At 38.9% G+C, this 20,515-nt stretch overlaps 1 protein-coding gene across 2 annotated transcripts; it reads left to right on the forward strand.

The window, feature by feature from the left end:
- Window positions 1-1,014: 1,014 nt before the first annotated feature.
- On the forward strand, window positions 1,015-16,944 carry ttpa (tocopherol (alpha) transfer protein). Of its 2 annotated transcripts, none has more exons than XM_038303022.1 (5): window positions 1,015-1,240; window positions 10,484-10,637; window positions 15,143-15,336; window positions 15,701-15,793; window positions 15,869-16,944. In XM_038303022.1, the coding sequence occupies exons 1-5, from the start codon at window positions 1,061-1,063 to the stop codon at window positions 16,097-16,099; spliced, it is 852 nt and encodes a 283-aa protein (XP_038158950.1). In that variant the 5' UTR covers window positions 1,015-1,060; the 3' UTR covers window positions 16,100-16,944. The 2 variants fall into 2 exon arrangements, with proteins under 2 accessions (XP_038158950.1, XP_038158949.1); XM_038303021.1 differs by having other exon boundaries at window positions 1,016-1,240; window positions 15,683-15,793.
- The last annotated feature ends 3,571 nt before the right edge of the window (window positions 16,945-20,515 follow it).

Genomic DNA, 20,515 nt, shown 5'->3' on the forward strand with positions numbered 1-20,515 from the left:
TGATTTCCTTCACAAAGATGTAAATTAAATGGTTGATGGTCACTGTTCACAATTATCCAGCAGGGGGCGGTGCTGAGCTATGTTCTGGAAGCGTTTGAGAGACACAAACCTTTATACTAACCAAAAATCAGCGCACTCAAATGATTAAGTCCTGCAATTGAGATGTTGATCGGAAGTGCATTTAAATTTGGCCTCTTTCCAGATTCACCAAACTTGGTTGTTGTTTTGTTGTGATACACAATAAATTAAAACAGTGATACCCATTATACCTTAATATCACGATGAAGATAAATCCTCACAATAATTGAGATGTGACAAATTTTTTTTTATTATTATTAAAAGTGATATTCAGATGGTTGTTTCTCCAAAATCTGAAAGAAAAACAAAAAGCAAAACAAGTCCCGTCATTTTTGTTTTGTGGCTAAACTTTATAACACTATCATTTATTTAAAAAAGGATAAAAGAAAACATGATGTAGCATTTTAATAGCAGGCCTAGTTCTCTGTGTGTAAGATGCAGGTTTTCAGCTGACTGATAAGGAAGAGGATTAGGGCCACTGGAAAAATTTTTATTTTATTTTATTTCAGTTTAGTATGGGAAAAAGTCAGAATTCTGACTAATTCTGACTTTAATCTCAGAATTCTGACATTAAGAAAAATTCAGAATTTTGAGATTAAAGTAAGAATTCTGAGATTAAAGTCGGGATTACAAGAAAAAAAGTCAGACTTGTGACTTTTCTCCCATACTAAACTGAAATAAAATGTAAAAATCAGCTAACCTTTTTTTTTTTTTCCAGTGGCCCTAATCCTCTTGCATAGGACTGATGATCATCAACCATGAAAAAAAAACTCCTTAAAGTCATTTCTGCCTGTGAGGACTTCAGCAAAAAGAGCAAAGATGTCAGAGTGTGATGATGACATGAAACCAAAACATGTATTCCTTAAAAAAACATGGTGCCATACAATCCCGCCCCGCACCCCTCCCCTGATGCCGCCCCTGTCCGGACTTTGGCACATTTAGGGGAGAAGCAGCAGCAGCAGGATCCCATCCTGAGCGCGAAATGAACGGATCACAGCTCAATGAGCTTCCGGATGACTCCGAGCAGCTGAGGCCGTACGTGGTGAGCCTGAGGCGGGCAGCAGAGGAGGCCGATGACCGGTCCTCTGTGGGAAGCTTCTCCGACTGCTTCCTCATCAGGTTCCTGCGCGCCAGGGACTTCGACCTGCAGCTCTCCCTCAAGGTAAAGCACCTCTATGTCACCAACATGTGAAAGGAAAACAGTACATCTACAAGATTACTGCACTTTTGTGTTTATTTTTTTAGTAGCATTACTTTACTTGATTATTTTTTGTGTTCTATGTTTTTTTTATTTTTTATAACTTATACCTTTCACTACCTTTCAAAGTCAAATATTCTATATTATTACATTACATTTCCAGGAAGCCTTTAGTTACTTGTTCTTTTTGACTCAGCTTAGCTCTATAATCCCCTATAATCTGCTGTTGCTATTTTCTTTCTACTTATTTCATGGGACATTTCCATTTATGTATTTCATATTTTTCAGCCCTCTATTTACTTTAGGGATTACATCAACATGACTATCAAATCATTTTGCAGCCCCCCAGGGGGAATCTGTGGTCTAGGCATCGTTTTACATGCTTAACAGAAGTTATCCTAAAACTGAATCATGTAAAAGTAAAGAAAAACATTTGGTTTAAAGATTTCTTGATCAAAGGATAACTGTCTAATCTTATTTTTAATCACAATATAGAGAAAATAAATCTTACTTTGTCTGCTATTTTGAAGAAAAAAGTAAAAAAATAAATAAAATAGAGAAAAGATTCAAATCTAATAATTCAAGTGCAAGAAAATTTTTTAAATAAGATCTCTGGAGAAAAAGATTTCTTGAAAGTTACCATAGGTGAGAACAGCAGAAACGATATAGTAAGTTGCCCTAAAACAGCAAATCAGATTCACATAAAAAATAGATAATGAACAATGAGGACTGAGTCCATGAATAATGTCTGCGGTTCAACAAAGATGCCAAACAGTCTTACATTTCTTTGGGTTGGTATTTTATACTAAAAACTTTTCTGAACTAATTAATAAAATCTTGTCAAACATAGAAGGCAAAAACAAACAGCCTCTCTTAAAAGCATGAAATCTGGATTTATTTGACTTTATTGTCTTCTTGTTATATTTTCTTTAAAGACAAGCCTTTACTGTTTGTTTTGGCACTTATGTTTAGAGACAGAATGTTTCTAAGCGTGAACAGAGAATAAACCCAAACAAGCGAGCCTCAGAGACTAAAGCTCAGCCAAGTGGATCAGAGCTCTGCAGTTGTGACACACATAGTCTAACTTTAACACAGAACACAAGAAGCTTTTCCTATTTTCATTTATTTAGAAATGTTTATCTGTTTTTTTTTTTTTTTTTACAAGATCTGTGTTGGGTTTTACTGCAGTTACAGTTTGCTGCAATTTCATTTCTTTAATAAGGAAATAATAACAATGTAACATTTTATTATTAAAAACTTAAAAGATCTAGGTCCCTTTTCAAGACTGTCCAGCTTTGTTAGAAATGTTTTGTTTGTTTTGATTGTTATACAAAGTATATAGCAATGTGCTGTACCTGAATGCAGAACATTTCCTTTTAAGATTCCCTAGAGTTGCATTTTATTAAAGGATACAGTTTGAAATAAATTGACACTAGAGACAGCATTTGATCAGTTGATTTTTTTCTGATATATGCAACATTAATATTATCCTAATGTATGGTTGGTAGTTTCAGGTCAGTCATTTAAGTGCATAATGTTTTAAATGTATTGATTTGACACAAAAAAAAAAGAAATAGAAAATAACTAAAACAGACAGGACTTCCAAGTGTTTATATGTGTGTATAAAAAATGCAGCCAAAGTAGAAAGCATGTGCCAAGCTTATCTACAAACCAAGGAGAAATTAAATGGTATGTGTTTAAAATGAGCTTTCTTTAGTGAATTTGTGTATACACACATAGAGCAAGAGACAGAGAGAGAGGGAGAGATATAGATATGGATATACAGGGGTTGGACAATGAAAATGAAACGCCTGGTTTTAGGCCCCAATAATTTATTGGTATGATGTAGGGCCTCCTTTTGCGGCCAATACAGCATCAATTCGTCTTGGGAATGACATATACACACACAGCGGTCAGAGGGATTTTAAGCCATTCTTCTTGCAGGATAGTGGCCAGGTCACGACGTGATGCTGGTGGAGGAAAATGTTTCCTGACTCGCTCCAAAACACCCCAAAGTGGCTCAGTTATATTTAGATCTGGTGACAGTGCAGGCCATGGGAGATGTTCAACTTCTCTTTCATGTTCATCAAACCAATCTTTCACCAGTCTCACTGTGTGTATTGGTGCATTGTCATCCTAATAAAGCAGAGGGAGGAAAATCCCTTTTTCGACTTAATTAGCAACATGCTACCGAAATGGCAGGATCTGGCACCGGATAAGTCATTCACATTGGAACAGGTACACGGCACACCGGCCTCTGGGAAACCAAACCAAGGCAGAGCAATTCTGATTCACTTTTTAAAGGTCCCGGAAAAGGAATTTACGAAAGCTAACTAAATTGAAACAAGTATTAGACCGATTCAAATATTTGAAATCTAGAATCATTTTTCTACAAGAATCTCATTTGATTGAGACAGAAATACATCGTATAACCAAAAGACAGTAGGATCAGGTATATCACTCGTTGTTTACCAGACATGCCAGAGGAGTTATTATTCTTGTGCAAAAGTCAAAACCATTTCAAACTATAAAGCCAATCAAAGACCCCTATGGGAGATATATAATTGTGCAGGGACATATTTCAACATTAAAACTAAATTTGATAAATATTTATGGACCTAACAATGATTATCCATCCTTTTATGAAAATTTATTCTTAACCTTGTCAACCCTGGAGGGACTTTATATTATAGGAGGTGACTTTAAGTGCACCCTGAACCCAAGTCTGGATAAATCTACTCAAAGTGATACCCGTCATTCACAAACCAGGAAAATACTCCTTAATTATATAGAACATTTAAGAATTAATGAAATATGGAGAACAAGGAACCCAAGCAACAGGGGATTTTCATGTTACTCAAGCATACTTCAATCCCATTCGCTTATTGATTATTTTCTTATCTCTGTGGAGTTATTGCCTCACGTGGAGAACTGCTGGTATGATCGTATTGTACTCAGTGACCATGCTGCAGTGTCCCTGGAAATGAAAGTAAATAGGATTGATCAAGGAGTGAAACGATGCAGACATCTTTGCTAAAAGACTCAAAATGTGTTACATTTATAGAAACTTGCATTGACAAATATTTTTAATTGAATAATGATGAAACAACAGCTAGTATTAGAAGGGAAGCTTTTAAAGCTTACATCAGAGCAGAAATTATCAGCTATAGCAGCAATAAAAATAAATAATATAACCAAGAATTAAAATCATTAGAGGAACAGATTAAATCCAGCGAAACAGAAATTTATCAGAGTAATGATCATACAAAATTACACAAACTGAATGTTTTAAGAACCAGATATGAGACATTAACAACAGAGAGAGTGGAGAAAAGCTTAATGTGGACGAAACAAGCATTCTATGATCAAGGAGAAAAGGCAAGTAAATTATTGGCTTGGAGGATAAAACAGATGCAAGCAGAAAGAGCAACTAACAGCATCAAATCCATATAGGGCGTTTTAACAACAGACCCTTCAGAAATAAATTAACATTTTAGAGAATTCTACAAAACCTTGTATAAATCTGAAAATTGTGGAAATGAAGAAACTCAAGCCGCATTTCTTAATCAATTAAAATTCAAAACCATTTCAGAGGAGGAGAAAACAACTCTTAATAGTCCTTTAAAAATAAAAGATCTATCTGAAGCAATAGGCAGCATGAATAGTGGTAAAACGCCAGGTCCTGATGGACTTCCAATAGAATTTTACCATAATATAAGACGGGTTCTTAATGTATTACCTGAAAAACATAATTGCAAAGACACAGCGAGGTTATCATTGGACGCACATCAAGCTTTTGACAGTATAGAGTGGACTTATCTGTTTAAAGTGCTCCCCAAATATGGACTGTCACCATTTCTTTATGTACTGGCAATAGAACCTCTGGCGATGGCTGTTGGAGCGAATACAGGAATATCAGGTATTAGAATTGGAGGAAGGGATCATGTCATTTCCCTGTTTGCGGATGACATCATATTTTTCATCAGTAATTTAAAGATCAGTATTCCCAATTTATTAGATCTAATAAAAGAATTCGGTGAATTTTCAGGATATAAAATTACCGTATTTTCGCGACTATAAGGCGCACGTAAACGTCTTTTTTTCCCTCAAAATGTGCTGTGCGCCCTATAGTGCGGTGCGCCTTACATGTGTTGTTACTGCGGACTTTTGAGACCACCATGAGATCGTTAAAGGGAGAAGTGTGGGCATGGATTGTGTATAAAAGAACAGGTATGTGCTTTATGCAGAACTGCTCATCTCCTCATTGAGGAGATGATGAAAGAGTGGCTGAGGCAGGTGAATGTAAGGAGACCAGGTGGCTTTTTTCCAAACATCACCATCGCTGTTAATCTGTGACTCCATGCGTGCCCATCTCACAGCCGATGTGAAAAACATGGTGAAACAAATGAACGCTGTGCTTGCTGTTATTCCGGGAGGTCTGACTAAGGAAGTTCAACCGCTCGACATCGGTGTGAACCGGCCGTTCAAAGTAATGCTGCTTTCACACCGGATGCAGCAAGAACAGCAAAATCGCGTCTGCTGCTTGATTTTTGCTGCTTGTACCAGTTATTTCTGACGCGCGACTGAAGCAGCTTTGCTGCTCTGGCTGCGCGGTGCAAAAGTGTGTCTGACGCGCGTTGGGCGGAGCTACTCTATTCTTTTTTTGCCTTGCAGCTATATTTGCTGTTATCAGTGGGAATAAAGTAGTTTTAATATGTTTTTAAGTGAGAAAGTCCACCTGAAAACTTAATCATTGCAGTCAGTTCATCCAGATTACCATCCTGCCTTCTAATATTATTTCTGTCGGAGCCGCTCAGACCCCCACATACCAGCGGTGCGCTGTCAGTAGGAATCCCATTCAACAGCAGCTTCTGGCCGGGTCGCCTCCTTGCGGTTCACCGCGGCAGCTGGTAGGTGTTTTTCATCTAAATAATCTAAACTGCAGGCACAAGGATGATAAAAGCGAACATATTCTGCCGGCAGATTTCTGCATTTTAAGTTAATTTATGCGTCAATAAACTGTTTCAGAGGAGTGATCACAGCACTCTGTGTCATCAGCGATGTGTCTGTCTCACGGCCAGCTCCCAGGTTTGATTAATACTTTGTAATAAATACATGAATAAAGCACAATCATACTCAGTTTTGCTCCCGCTCTATTTTTAAATACGCAATAGAGGTATTTAAACGTAGTAGAGGACATGTACCGGTATATAAAGCCTGCGCCCTATAATCCGGTGCGCCTTATGTGTGTGTTAAATACAGTAATGGCACACATAACTGAGACTGCGCCTTTAAGTACGGTGCGTCTCATGGTCGTGAAAATACGGTAATAATCCTAAATCAGATTTAATGTTTCTTAATGAAGAAGAAAGGAGAAGTCCTAGTGTGGTTACCCCATTTAAAACGACTGCAAAAGGTTTTACATACTTAGGCATTAAGATCACGCCATCCCTCAATGAAATAAGTGCAGTTAATTATTATCCCCTTGTGGAAAAAGTCACAGAAATGCTAAATCGATGGTGAAATCTGCCTATATCCATGATAGGACGAATACATTTATCAAAAATGACTATTCTGCCCCAATTTTTGTACTATTTTCAAACACTTCCACTGTCTGATTCATTTTATGACACTTTGGACAAGCTGTTTAACTAATTTATTTGTAGTAATAGAAAATCAAGGCTCCATTTAAGGCTACTCTTTCAGCCTTATGAAAGAGGTGGACTTCAAGTCTTGAATCTCAGATGGTATTATATGGCCGCCCAACTAACATCAGTTACTCATTACTTTAATCTGAGGACGCCTCCAGCTTGGGTAGACATCGAACAGCAATCTGCTCCAGATTTTCCCTTAAGCGCCTTTCTATATTCTTCGGATATAAGGACACAAAAACCCCCCCGAAAAGAATCCTTTCTTAAGAAATACAATTATAATTTGGCATTCAGCACATAAACATGTAGGCGACCTTCCAGAGATATCACAATTTGCCCCTATATGGGGTTTTGAAAAGTTCACTCCAGGGAAAAATGATGGAGGATTTAAACTATGGAAACCAAAGGCATTCAGAAAATTAAAGATCTATATGATGATGGCAGGTTGCTTACTTTTGATCAGGTATGTAAAAAGTATTTAATACCCCCAAAACATTTTTTTAAATAGTTGCAATTGAAAAACTATATGACTTCAAAACTGAAATGAATAGTTGACATTCTAACAAAAATAGAAGAAGTGTGTGTTGGGGATTTAAAAGGAAAAGGTTTTCTTTCAGTTTTCTACAACCTGTTGATGCTTTTCTCTAAGGATTCAGCAATTGATAAGTTAGACGTTTGGAGAAGAGACGCTTTCGAAGACATAGATGAAGAAGACTGGAATCAGGCATGTTTAAAAGCACAAAAAGAAACGATAAATACATGATTTAAACTTCTGCAATATAAATGGCTTATGAGAACCTATATAACACCAGTTATGCTTCATCATATGTCCAGTGATTTTCCAGATACTTGCACTAAATGTTTATCTGAAAAAGGAACTCTTATCCATTATTTGTGGGAATGTCCTAAAGTCCAGAAGTTTTGGAAGGATGTTATTAGGTGTCTATCTGAATTGCTTAAAGTAAAATTCCCATTAGAGGTTAAAATATGTAGGAATATATCCAATAGAATTTAAACAATCACAGAAGATAACTACATTGATAGACTATGGACTTCTTCAAGCCGGAAGATCTGTTGCACTATGCTGGAGGAGCATGGAAGCCCCCTCCATGGGACTCTGGAGAAGGAGGTTGCAAGCTCGCTTGGACTGGAAAAACTAACACACATCGCAAAGGGCAAACAAAGGAGCTTTGAGAATCTATGGGTTCTATGGGAGCCAATATATGAGGATTACAGAGACTGAAACTGGAGCTCACTGATGGCAGTTTACTCCCTTTTTTCTTTTTCTGTCTCTGCCTTAAAGCTGAAGTCTGTAAGTTTTTAAAAATCACTTTTTTGTCATATTGGCTAAAACTGTCCCTATGCCCAGACAGCAGTACATGTGATATGTAACCTGTGAAAAAAACTGCTTCAATTGGTACCGCCTACTGCCTGTATTTCAATCTGGAAAGAATAATTCGGGACGAGTGAAAACAACCAATCACAGCCAGAGGAGCGTCTGATGGAGTGTCAATCACAGCTCACACACGCTGAATCCCCCCCCCCCCCCCCCCCCCTTCTGGTCGCATGCGGTAGCCACGCAGATGCTGTGAGAGGGGTGGAGCTTGGAGGTGGGGCATGAGTGAAGCAGAGAGGGTGGGGGAGTGGCGTGAAACCTGTTTTTCTTCAAATTTTCAGTCGAAGTCTGCTCTCTCCTCAATGTTACAGACTGCAGCTTTAATCTAAAGGGCATTGTATATTTTTGGAACTAGACAGGTGCAGGTTTGAATGGTGAATGAATGAGTGAATGTGTGTATAAAAAACATGTTACAAGGTTAAGTTTGTAATCTTTGTTGTATTAAAAACGAGAACATTTAGTAAGATATATTGGAGAAAAAAAATGTTGGTACCATAATGACATTATTTATTGAAACCCTGATGTATATCTGCTTGAACATGTAAAAATAAGATGATGGTAAGGATCATGCTTCGGGGACGGATTTGCTAGTGACAAGTTCAGCAACCAGCATCGGACAGAAGAAGCGGAAATGAAAGTGTAGCTTCAAGGATAAACTGCAAAAAAAAGTTTTTGCATGTACCATCCCAGTCGCGTCAACTGAGAGACTGAGTGCACCGTGTGCAAAGCTGGCACACATGTTGGCCAGCAACAAAGCTCTGTTAGGTTTATTCTTTATACATCATGTGCATTGTTACTTTGTTAGCCAGATTAGACAGAATAGAAGGCCTTCCTTCACATGGTGTATGACACTGTGTGTATGGAGGCCATCTAATCAGGACAGCTTTCGTGTCTTTAAAAATACACAGGATATGGGCAAATCTTGGAGCCGGACTGATAAAGGAGAGCAATGTGTAATCCTGGGGTAAAGAAGCAACGTGCATGAAGGCATGGATGGTGTGTCAGTTTCTGATACGGACAGTTAAGCATCCACCTGATGCAAAACATGGACTCATGAGGTATAAGAAGGAGGAGATGACCTTGTTTGTGGCTCAATCTTTGCTCAATCTTTGCCGGACGCTTGCTGACGTTTTTTGAGCCCACAGCTGTGCCGACTCCAAGCCATTTCTCTGTCCTGTAACGACCTGATCTGGAATAAATGCTGTTACTTTTTCACTCCTGTTTTATAGTCCTTTTTTATATGGTTTTACCCAGTTTGAGTTAAGAGTAGTAAATAACTTGCTCCCAGGTAAAGAACCGGTAGGGAAGTTCTGAGGCGCAGCAGCGTGCAGGCGGAAATAACTTCCATATTAAACAAGTGGTGTTTCATGTCCATGGACACTGAAAAAAATAAAAAAAAAGCTCTGCAAGGTGAGAGGTCCTCTGCAAAGTTGACTCAGTGTGAGCCGCCATCTGCTGAGGCCGACTGGGGTTCAAGGAGGCAAAAGCAGACAGAAAAAGAAGCAGAGATACAAAAGGCAACTGTCAATTAGCTCCACAGGTGAAAACACGCAGCCAGGCAGTCGAGCCCTGTATCCCATGTCAGAGGATGAAAGAGAGCACATCCAGTTAGTCACAGTCAGAGAAACAGGCCTACACTGAAAGACAGGCCAAGCTTGAACATCTATAAACAAAGATGTTCATGGCAGCAGCACAGCTGATTTTTCTCTCCATAATAAAGTCACAGCCAAATAGGAACACAGCAGATGAAGCTACTGTGATGAGAACAAGCAGAGAGAGGTTGACCAAACAAATGCTGTTGACTGGGACAATAGAGAATTAATTAAGCTGGAAAGTTGTCCTTATGTGACCCAGCAGCCCAAATATATAGCTGCTGGATTTCTGCTGACTTCTGGTCTATGGAGGGTTCTAAGGAGGTACATTTGCATATCCTCCTCCATCTTTTTTTTGTTTGTTTTACCGATCAGCCCATTTACAGAAGACTGGGCCTGCTATTACACTCATGTCAAAGACCCAAAGCAATTTAAACCTATTCAGCAGATCACCTTTGCTTTTGCTATTCATTTTGTAGGTTGTTATTTGAGCAAACTTGTAAACCAGGCCTATAATGTGGAACATTTTTATGTGTTTCTCTAAGAACTCTATGACTTTTGTTTCCAGCTGTTGCTGAACTACCTGCAGTGGAGGAGAGTGAGTCCAGAGATCAGCACATGCCTGTGTCCTTTATCAGTGTCTGGCCTCCTTAAAGCATCCTACCATGCTGTTCTCCCACACCGGGATCCTGCTGGAAGCAGGGTACTCATCTACAGAATTGGTTTGTATAGCTATGTGTGTGATGTGTTTGTCTAACATCTGTCAACATCGACAGATACAGGTTTTTTAAGGCCCGTTACGATTATGTTGACATTTGTTTCCGGGGTTAACCCTGTTTTTCTGCCAGTGTGAAAGAGTCATTTTAGAGAGGAGTTTCTAGAAATTGGAGAAGAGAGTCTAGCAGCAGAGCAAGCCTGCATCCTCCTACATCAGTGATCAAGGTTAATATCTGCATGGACATGCTCCATGTCGTAAATGAATATCATGGTTCATGGCTCAACATTCATTTAGCTCTTTAAAAAATCTATTTAGTGGTTGCACAACGAATAGTCCCCATTGTGTTTCTTTTGAAGTAGCTGCAAGGATAATTTCTACTCTAGCTGAAATCTGCCAGCTGCCTGTTTTATGTCTTTTCTCAATCCATGCTGTAAGGAAAAAGCAACATGAATGATGCTATGCTATATTATTTGGGCTGTAAGTGTTGGATACAAACATTAAAAGGCATCTTGTTATAGAAACCTTGTGTCCAATGCAAGAGCAAGATTCAAGGGAAACTGGCAAAAGGAACCAAGGCCACATTAGGATTGTTCAAAGCCAATCAAGACCATCCTTTCATTACGTATCAGCATTAGACTGGCAGACTTACATCAACTGAAGTCTACAGTAGTTTGTAACCAAATCAAAAACAGTAATTAAAACTTCCAGCTCATGAAAACCCAAAATTCCATCTATTCATCCGACACACTTGTCCCAATTGGGGTCGCGAGGGGTGCTGGTGCCTATCTCCAGCTGTCAACGGGCAAGAGGGGTACACCCTGGACAGGTCGCCAGAGACAAACAGGACATACAACCATTCACACACACCCACACCTAAGGAGAATCTAGAGAAGCCAATTAACCTAACAGTCATGTTTTGGACTGTGGGAGGAAGCCGGAGTACCCAGAGAGAACCCACGCATGCTCAGGGACAACATGCAAACTCCATGCAGCAGTGGGTAGCAGCAGTGCACTGCTGCAAGGCAGCAGTGCTACCCACTGCTTAATCTGAATCGTTCAATTCCATTTGGAGAGCGAGATCATCTGTGGTAGTAGCTCTAGACATCTTCCAGGCATGTGAGCAAAACTAGCAGCAGTTCAGCGGACAGGATGAATGAACGGTAGCCGGCGCGCGCGGATGAAGTCATACATGCCCTGCTTTGTTTAAAAAATATATAAGAATATAAAAAATATAACCACAAATGTCTGGGGGACAGTGATTCACCTCCATGTTCTGAATGCTGGCGTACCATAAAGAATAAATTATGAACAGTTTAGTTTGTGCCTTCAATGCGTTGCCCATAGGAAGACGTTACTTGGATATAACCTAACGGAATATCTTCAGAACAGCTCCAAATGACACAAAACTCATATGGGTGAGTAGAACATGGTGTAATAACGTAAAATCAAGGGCCCAATGTAAAAAAAAAACTGCGTTCCCCTTTAAGGGATGAAGACATATGAAGACGTAAACGCTTAGACGTAGGAAGATGTATGTTAGCATGTGTTGTACAGAGTCCGCATCACAAAATGTTGTATTTGAGTCCAACTTCTTGACATAGGTGTGCAAAAATGTCACACAAAGGATTGTGGGTAATGGTATAGCTCCAAGCACTAGTTGGGAACATCAGGGTCAACATCTATGCTAAATGAATTGGTGCTGGGTAGCATCCTGCTTCCTGGTTCTAGCTACTTTCTTATTGCTAACTGGATAGCACTAATTATGGCAACAACCCACACACTTAGGCCATTGCTCCTTAGCGATTTTAGGTATTTGGATCGAGTTAATGTCTCCTAGGCTGCCTGTGCCAGGTTGAGATTTGTCCTCTACTAGGCAGGTCCTCTTCTCCTAAATAAACATTTGTGGGAGCGGTGTGATACTAAAGAATCTCAGATGGCAAGTTAAAGCATACCCTGTCTCCAAAGAGGAAATCATTAAGAGGATGTAGTATTTGTTACCAACTTCCAGAGTCCCCTCTACCTGCTGATATAGGAACAGTCTAGCAATGTTTGTTTGTTTCAGGCTACCTAGTGAAGCAAGTGCCAACCCACATCTCAGCCGGAACCATTCAGTGTTGCTTTGTTTTCTCAGTAGGTATTCAGGTTCTTCTCAAAATATTAGTTTATTATGATAAAGTTAATTATTTTCCATAAAGTAATGATAAAACTTAAACAGTCATATATTTTAGATTCATTGCACACTAACTGAAATATTTCAGGTCTTTTATTGTCTTAATATGGATGAGTTTGGCATACAGCTCATGAAAACCCAAAATTCCATCCATCCTTCCATCCACCCATCCATCCATCCATCCATCCATCCATCCATCCATCCATCCATCCATCCATCCATCCATCCATCCATCCATCCATCCATCCATCCATCCATCCATTATCTGACACAATTTTCCCGAGTGGGGTCGCGTGGGGTGCTGGTGCCTATCTCCAGCAGTCAATGGGTGAGAGGGTACTCCTTGGACAGGTCACCAGTCCAGGACAAACAACCATTCACACACACTCACACCTAAACCCAAAATTCCTATCTCACAAAATTAACATATCATGACAAATGTCTGTAAACAAGCTATGCACCTAATCATCTGAATCAACAAATGAACTCTAAACACCTGCAAAAGATTCCTGAGGCCTTTAAAACTCCCAGCCTAGGTTCATCACTCAAAACCCCAATCATGGGTAAGACTGCAGACCTGGCTGCTGTCCAGAAGGCCATCACTGACACCCTCAAGCAAGAGGGTATGAGACAGAAAGATATTTCTGAACGATTAGGGTGTTCCCAGAGCGCTGTATCAAGGCACCGCAGTGGGAAGTCTGTGGGAAGGAAAAAGTGTGGCAGAAAATGCTGCACAATGAGAAGAGGTGACCAGACCCTGAGGAAGATTGTGGAGAAGGGCCAATTCCAATGGGCTACAGGTGCCGCATTCCCCAGGTCAAGCCACTTTTGAACCAGAAACAGCGGCAGAGATGCTTGACCTAGGCTACAGAGAAGCAGCACTGGACTGTTGCTCAGTTTTGCATGTCATTTGGAAATCAAGGTGCCAGAGTCTGGAGGAAGACTGGGGAGAAGGAAATGCCAAAATGCCAGAAGTCCAGCTGGTGTTGGTCCACTGTGTTTTATCAAGGGCAGGGTCAATGCAGCTAGCTATCAGGAGATTTTGGAGCACTTCATGCTTCCATCTGCTGAAAAGCTTTATGGAGATGAAGATTTCATTTTTCATCATGACCTGGCCCCTGCTTACAGTGCCAAAACCACTGGTTAATGGTTTACTGACCATGGTATCACTGTGCTCAATTGGCAAGCCAACTCTCCTGACCTGAATTGTGAAGAGAAAGTTAAGAAACGCAAGACCCAACACTCTGGATGAGCTTAACCCCTAGAACCCTACGGACCCACCGGTGGGTCCAGCTGCTACGTGACCTCGTAATTTTAACAAACCCCCAGTATTGATGTAAAAAACACATTTGGCACAGTTTGGTGACATTTTTGGATAAATGTGCCAAAATGGCCTCTCCGCCTAAGAAATTTCTCACTAATACCATTCTAAAATAAATATGATTCATCTGATTGAGTCCAAATTTGGTATATTTTTACACAACATTTAGATTTAAAAGTCTGTACTACTTTTTTGTGCTATAAATAATATTTTGGTAGTGTTTTGCAATGTTTATTTCAAAGAAAATTTTGGCGAGGTTCAAAAAATGCAAAATATTTTGTATTTTGTCCTTAATATTTCAGGCAGGGTCAAAGCTACAATGGTGCTGACACCAGAAAACCATTCTATTACATCTTACCTTTACAGAGGTACCAAAGGTTTCTTCTTAAATCTAATAGCTGTGAGGCTATAAGTGATTTACTTTTGTGTGTTTTTGTCAGGTAGAAATGTATTTATTCCCCCTGAGGGTGTAAGAGGTTAAGGCCGCTACTGAAGCATCCTGGGCCTCCATAACACCTCAGCAGCGCCACAGGCTGATTGCCTCCATGCCACGCCGCATTGAAGCAGTCATTTCTGCAAAAGGATTCCAGTCCAAGTATTGAGTGCATAATTGTACATAATTATTTGAAGTTTGACTTTTTTGTATTAAGAACACTTTTCTTTTATTGGTCGGATGAAATATGCTAATTTTGTGAGATAGGAATTTTGGGTTTTCATGTATGCCAAAATCATCCGTATTAAGACAATGAAAGACCTGAAATATTTCAGTTAGTGTGCAATGCATCTAAAATATATGAATGTTCCAGTTTTATCATTACATTATGAAAAATAATGGAATTCATCACAATATGCTAATATTTTGAGAAGAACCTGTATTCTTAAAAATAGTGCTGGTATTTGTTTAATAGGAGCGCATTTGTGTTTGGTTTAGTTCCTTTGAGTTGCCATGTCACGAAATGCTGACCATTTATGTCAACCTTTGGTTTCAATTCATATTCAAAATATGTTCTTTTTGCAGGGCAATGGAACCCAAAAGACTGGTCAGCCTTCCAGGTGTTCAGAGTCAGTCTGATGACATCGGAAATCATTTCCAGGGAGACAGAAACACAGAGGCGAGGTATAAAGGTGATATTTGACCTGAAAGGGTGGAGTCTAGGCCATGCCTTGCAGATAAACCCCTCCCTCGCCAGAAAGATATCCTCTGTGCTTTCGGTATGAACATGACATGCAACTGAAATGACCAACACTGACCTTTCTGCTTGCCTGTGTAAATCTTCAGTTATCCGGGTCATGACAACCACAAAACGGGTTGAAACTGGAAAGCAACAAGATCTTCGTTCAATCGCCTTTTCTGAATAAATTTCAGCACCTGTCCAGGAGTCTTTGTCATCCTGTCAGCTTGCAGCAGAGCCAAAACTTGGTGTGAGCTGACAGAACTGGCAAAGAACAAAAGTCTTGTTGCCTTCTATTTTAAACCTGTTTTGTGGTTTCTGATAAAAACAAATGAAACAATAGTTCTAAGTAAATAATTTATGTGATTGTGTATCCCTTTGTTAAGGACTCCTTTCCTCTAAAGGTGAGAGGCATTCATCTGGTCAATGAACCAATGTTCTTCCGTCCAGTCTTTGCTATGATTCGTCCCTTTCTGGCAGATAAGATCAAGCAGAGGGTGAGACACTACCCACTATCCACTTTGGAGGCACCCTGAGGTTTACATAAAAACTCAAGTTCTTCTCTCTTACAGGTCCATATGCATGGCACAGACTTCCACCACACTTTAAGTGACTTCTTCTCACCAGACGTCTTACCTCCAGAGTATGGAGGAAGAGGCTTGGAAATTGAAGAAGTCTGTCAGGCTTGGACCGAGGAACTGCTTCAATCTGAAAACCTCCTAAAACAAATTGCTTCTCACCCAACTGGAGACACGTCATTGATCTCAGAAGAGAATGAGACAAAGAAACACACCAATATATGAAGTTTTGGATGATGTTACCAGCTTTAAGCTTGAACATGACTGCTTATCATACATGACTAAAGTCTTTACTGCTTTTATACCTTTCAACACAATCAGCCATAATGATTAAAGTGAAGTTTACCTTTAAGCTAAAAGCCCTTCATGTTACATTTAATGTTCAAATTTCGGGCAAGAGGATGAAGTTGCAACAACGTCATTTATATGCAGACAGTGGCTTAACATCAAGATGAAGATATTGATGTTATGATCATGTGTTGCCGTGATCTGGAATCTGGAAAGAAAGGCCCCTTCCACCACCAGGGTAGGTGTTTCTGTAAAGCTCTGCCGCTTTGGATCGAGACAAATGTATGTTTCCATATGTTCTTAAATCTGTCCCTTTAACCTGCATGTGCCTCTTTATTATTATGTCAACCTTTTTTAATCTCTTACAGGTTGTTTGCACATGCCTGTTGTATTTTCTGACTGTTTTTGTTTATGTCTGTGGTAATTTCAAAGCACCATCATACATAGTATATTTCTTTTGTTGTGCTTTAGTTCAGCACAAACCTTTTTGTGACCAAAATGAAAAAAATATGTTGGAATTCACATTTACACATATTCACACATATGTGGGATGTGGGGCGGGGTTTGGGTTGCACTGTAGTCGACCAAAATCCCGGTAGGTTTTGAAATTTCCGCCCGGACATTTTTTTAGGTATGAAAAGTAGGATATGTCCGGGAAAAAGAGGACATCTGGTCACCGTACCATATAAACAATGAGATGTTTCAGTGAGTGCTTGTTGCTATGATGCGTCTTCGCTCAGCAGCTTCACTCCTTATAAACCAACCATGAGCATACCATCAAAGGAAGAAAACCTGTCATTTCATTATGGGGCTTATAACCAGGCTTGCATTAGGGCTCATAGAACAGCAAATATGCCATTTTCACACCCTATTCAGAGACCTTAAGGACCAGCACCAAATAGAATATGCACTGTGTCTGGACATGGCTAGATACGCACGTGTATGCTGCAAAGTGTATGTCCAAGAGTCATTTAGTGGAATCCTGATGTCTATTCGCTGCTAGCTATTTCAAAGAGGGTAAAGGATCATTGACTAAAGGTTATTGGTTCTTGATTAAGCAAATCATTCAATAAAACATTGTTTGGCCAAATAATGTTTTTAACCTCATGGATATACATTGTGAATTGGTCTGAAAACATTCCGATTTCTTTAAATTACTGAAAGCTAATTTGATCATATTCCAGTCTTCCTGATAAACTGTGCTTGTAAACTCATAATCCACCTTAAACTGTGATATGATTTTTAAGCATGTTCCCCTTCTTCTTTGTACATAGTAGTTTAGTTTAGTTAAGTCTCCCTAGTCTTAAGAGTTTTAAACTGAAATATGTTCGACTTGGAGCTGAATGATTTTTGTTAATAAACTTTTATATTTTGAACAGAAGTTGTGGTGAATTTATTCCATGTATGTGCAGAATTAACTGTTTAAGCATGATTAGTGCTCGAATCACTCTATCATCTGTTGTTCTAACACACAGTTAGTAGGGTGTGTGTTCATAAACTATATATAACACCCGAAATAATATCTGATTAAATAAAATATTTTACCACCCCTACCGGAGAGGGCAGTAAGCATTTTAAAGTATCAGAAATATAAATTCCCAGCTGACTGGGAACAGAATAGAATATAAAATCCCAACATTAATGTGGCATCCTACCTGGATGGGCATTGAACATAAAAGCACAACACCAACAAGAACAAATGTATAGGTAGGTGGGGTATGCAAAAGCCATAAGCTAACAATATTTGAATAGAATGACCAAAGCTGTTTCATTTCTGTAAAAATGATTAATAAATCACTGTAGAATCACTGTAAAACATAGTCTCCCAAATATGAACATTAAAAACAAACAAAAATAAAAAAGAATATTCATACAGCGGTGTGAAGGATTGAATCTTTATATTCTACCTGATATTCATGCTGACATGTTTTTATGGACTTCGTTTTGACATTTGGTATCCATCTATCGTGTCTGTTTGTTGCTACTTGCTGAGATCCTTAACTATTATCAGAGCAATGTCTAACAACAGAGCAGCTCTATGCTTTGCTACGGACAAAATATAAAACTATCCAAGTTTAAACTGGGAAATTGTCAGTCTAAATATTACAGTAGAGTATGTCAAGCATCACCAACATAATATGGGTTCCAAACTATTATCTTTTTCCAATATTGTTTAATTTAATCATAATCTGTATTGTATGGAAGCTATGAATTGGGTTTGCTATGTTTTCTATTTCCTGGCCGTCTCTGTTCCTCATACTAATAACTATGTTTTTGAGTGATATCAATCTCATAAAAACCATTACATGTACATTATTGAAAGAAGCAATGTCTGCATACTGTTGATTGTAATATACAGGGTTTTTTTTGTTTTTATATTTTTTATATCTATAATGCACATGAAACCAGGTCTGTGCTATAAAGGTTTCCGGAATGTAATAAACACACCTGAAACATATCTGAGTATTTGTGTTTTTTTTTAACTTAAAGAAAATGCCCAGTTTTGTCTAATCTTACAACGTATGAACATGTTGTCCATCTGAAGGGGAGAAATGTGATGGGAACATTGCAATTACACACATTTATCATTCTGATGAAGTAAATAATATAGTCACAGAAGAATTTCACACAGTATTTATTTTTGATTTTTTAATATGGTTTAATAATTTTTTATGATGATTACACTCTCAGAAATCTCTGTCTAAGTTGGCCTTTTCACAGGTGAGGATGATTCATAGTACAGACAGTGGACCCAGGACTGCAGACAGGTTCCAGCAGAACCTTTTCTGGTCAAATCAGCAGATACCAAGAAGCTGGTGGTAGATTTCTGCAAATGCAAAGCTACCTCACTAACACCAGTGTCACCAGGAACTTTCAGTTCAATCTAGTTTAGTTTATTTATATAGTAGCACTTCAGAACGTGTTATCTTCAGAACATGTCGTGTTTTTATGTCTTCAAGAGATAAAAACCTGGATGACTCTTAACTTTCTGCTTCTGAATGCAGACAGAACAGAAGTTATAGTCTTTGGACCAGAGTCTTTGAAAAAGAAACTGATTAGTCAGTCTCTTCATTTGGATGGGATTAAACTGATTTCAGATAAAGTAAAACATCTTGATGTTGTTTTTTATCAGGACCTGTCATTTAAATCCCATATTAAAGAGGTTTCTAGAATTTCCTTCTTTCATCTGCGAAGTATTGCAAAAATTAGAAATCTCCTGTCCAGGGGTGATGCTGAGAAACTAGTCCATGCATTTGTTACTTCAAGGCTGGACTATTGTAATTCTTTACTATCAGGAAGTCCACAAACTGTAGTTAAAAGCCTTCAGCTGATCCAAAATGCTGCAGCCAGAGTTCTGATGGAAATTAAAAAGAGAGATCACATCTCTCCTCTCCTGGTTTCTCTCTTGGCTTCTTATTAAATCCAGAATAGAATTTAAAATCCTCCTTCTCACATATAAAGCCTTAAATGGCCAAGCTCCATCTTGTATCAGAGATATTATTGTTCCTTATGTTCCTAACAGAGCACTTCGCTCTCAATCTGCAGGTTTACTAGTGGTTCCTAGAATTTCTAAAAGCAGAATGGGAGGCAGATCTTTTAGTTATCAGGCTCCTCTCCTGTGGAACCAACTACCAGTTTTAGACACCCTGTCTACTTTTAAGGCTAGGCTTAAAATTTTCCTTTTTGATAAAGCTTATAGTTAGAGTGGCTCAGGTTATCCTGAGCTATCTCTATAGTTATGCTGCTATAGGATTAGACTTTTGGTGGACATAGGGACCCCCATTTCATCATTCTGCTTCATTCTATCTCAATTCAATTCAGTTTATTTATATAGCGCCAATTCACAACACATGTCATATCAAGGCACTTTACAGTTCACCAGATCATCCACTCAAATTGATTCAAAGTTTTCTATCCAGTTGATTGCATTGACTCGTTGACTCAAATACAATCCCTCACACTAAGCATGCTTGTAGCGACAGTTGAGAGGAAAAACTCCCTTTTAAAAGGAAGAAACCTCCAGCAGAACCAGGCTCGGTGTGAGTGGCCATCTGCCGAGGCTGATTGGCACTGTGTTCTTATCGCAAGCATGGACCTCTGGCTCCATTTTTACATTTTTATATAAAACATTTAAAAAGGCTGATCTATATCATTATATCTTATCCCTGACTCTCTTCCTTGTTATTCTAATGTTGTTGCTGTGCTTTTCTGCTCTGATCAAACTGTATAGACCTTTGGTCTCTACAGTCAAACAACTCAAACTCTGCCTGACAAACATTCTCTGCTCTGCAGCTGCTCATCTACTTGATGATGAATCAGCTTTGAATGTTCAGCTTTACTCAGAAAGCCTCC

This window comes from Cyprinodon tularosa, unplaced genomic scaffold (genome assembly GCF_016077235.1).
Source record: "Cyprinodon tularosa strain WSP-4 unplaced genomic scaffold, ASM1607723v1 ctg501, whole genome shotgun sequence".
Classification (NCBI taxonomy): Eukaryota; Metazoa; Chordata; class Actinopteri; order Cyprinodontiformes; family Cyprinodontidae; genus Cyprinodon; species Cyprinodon tularosa.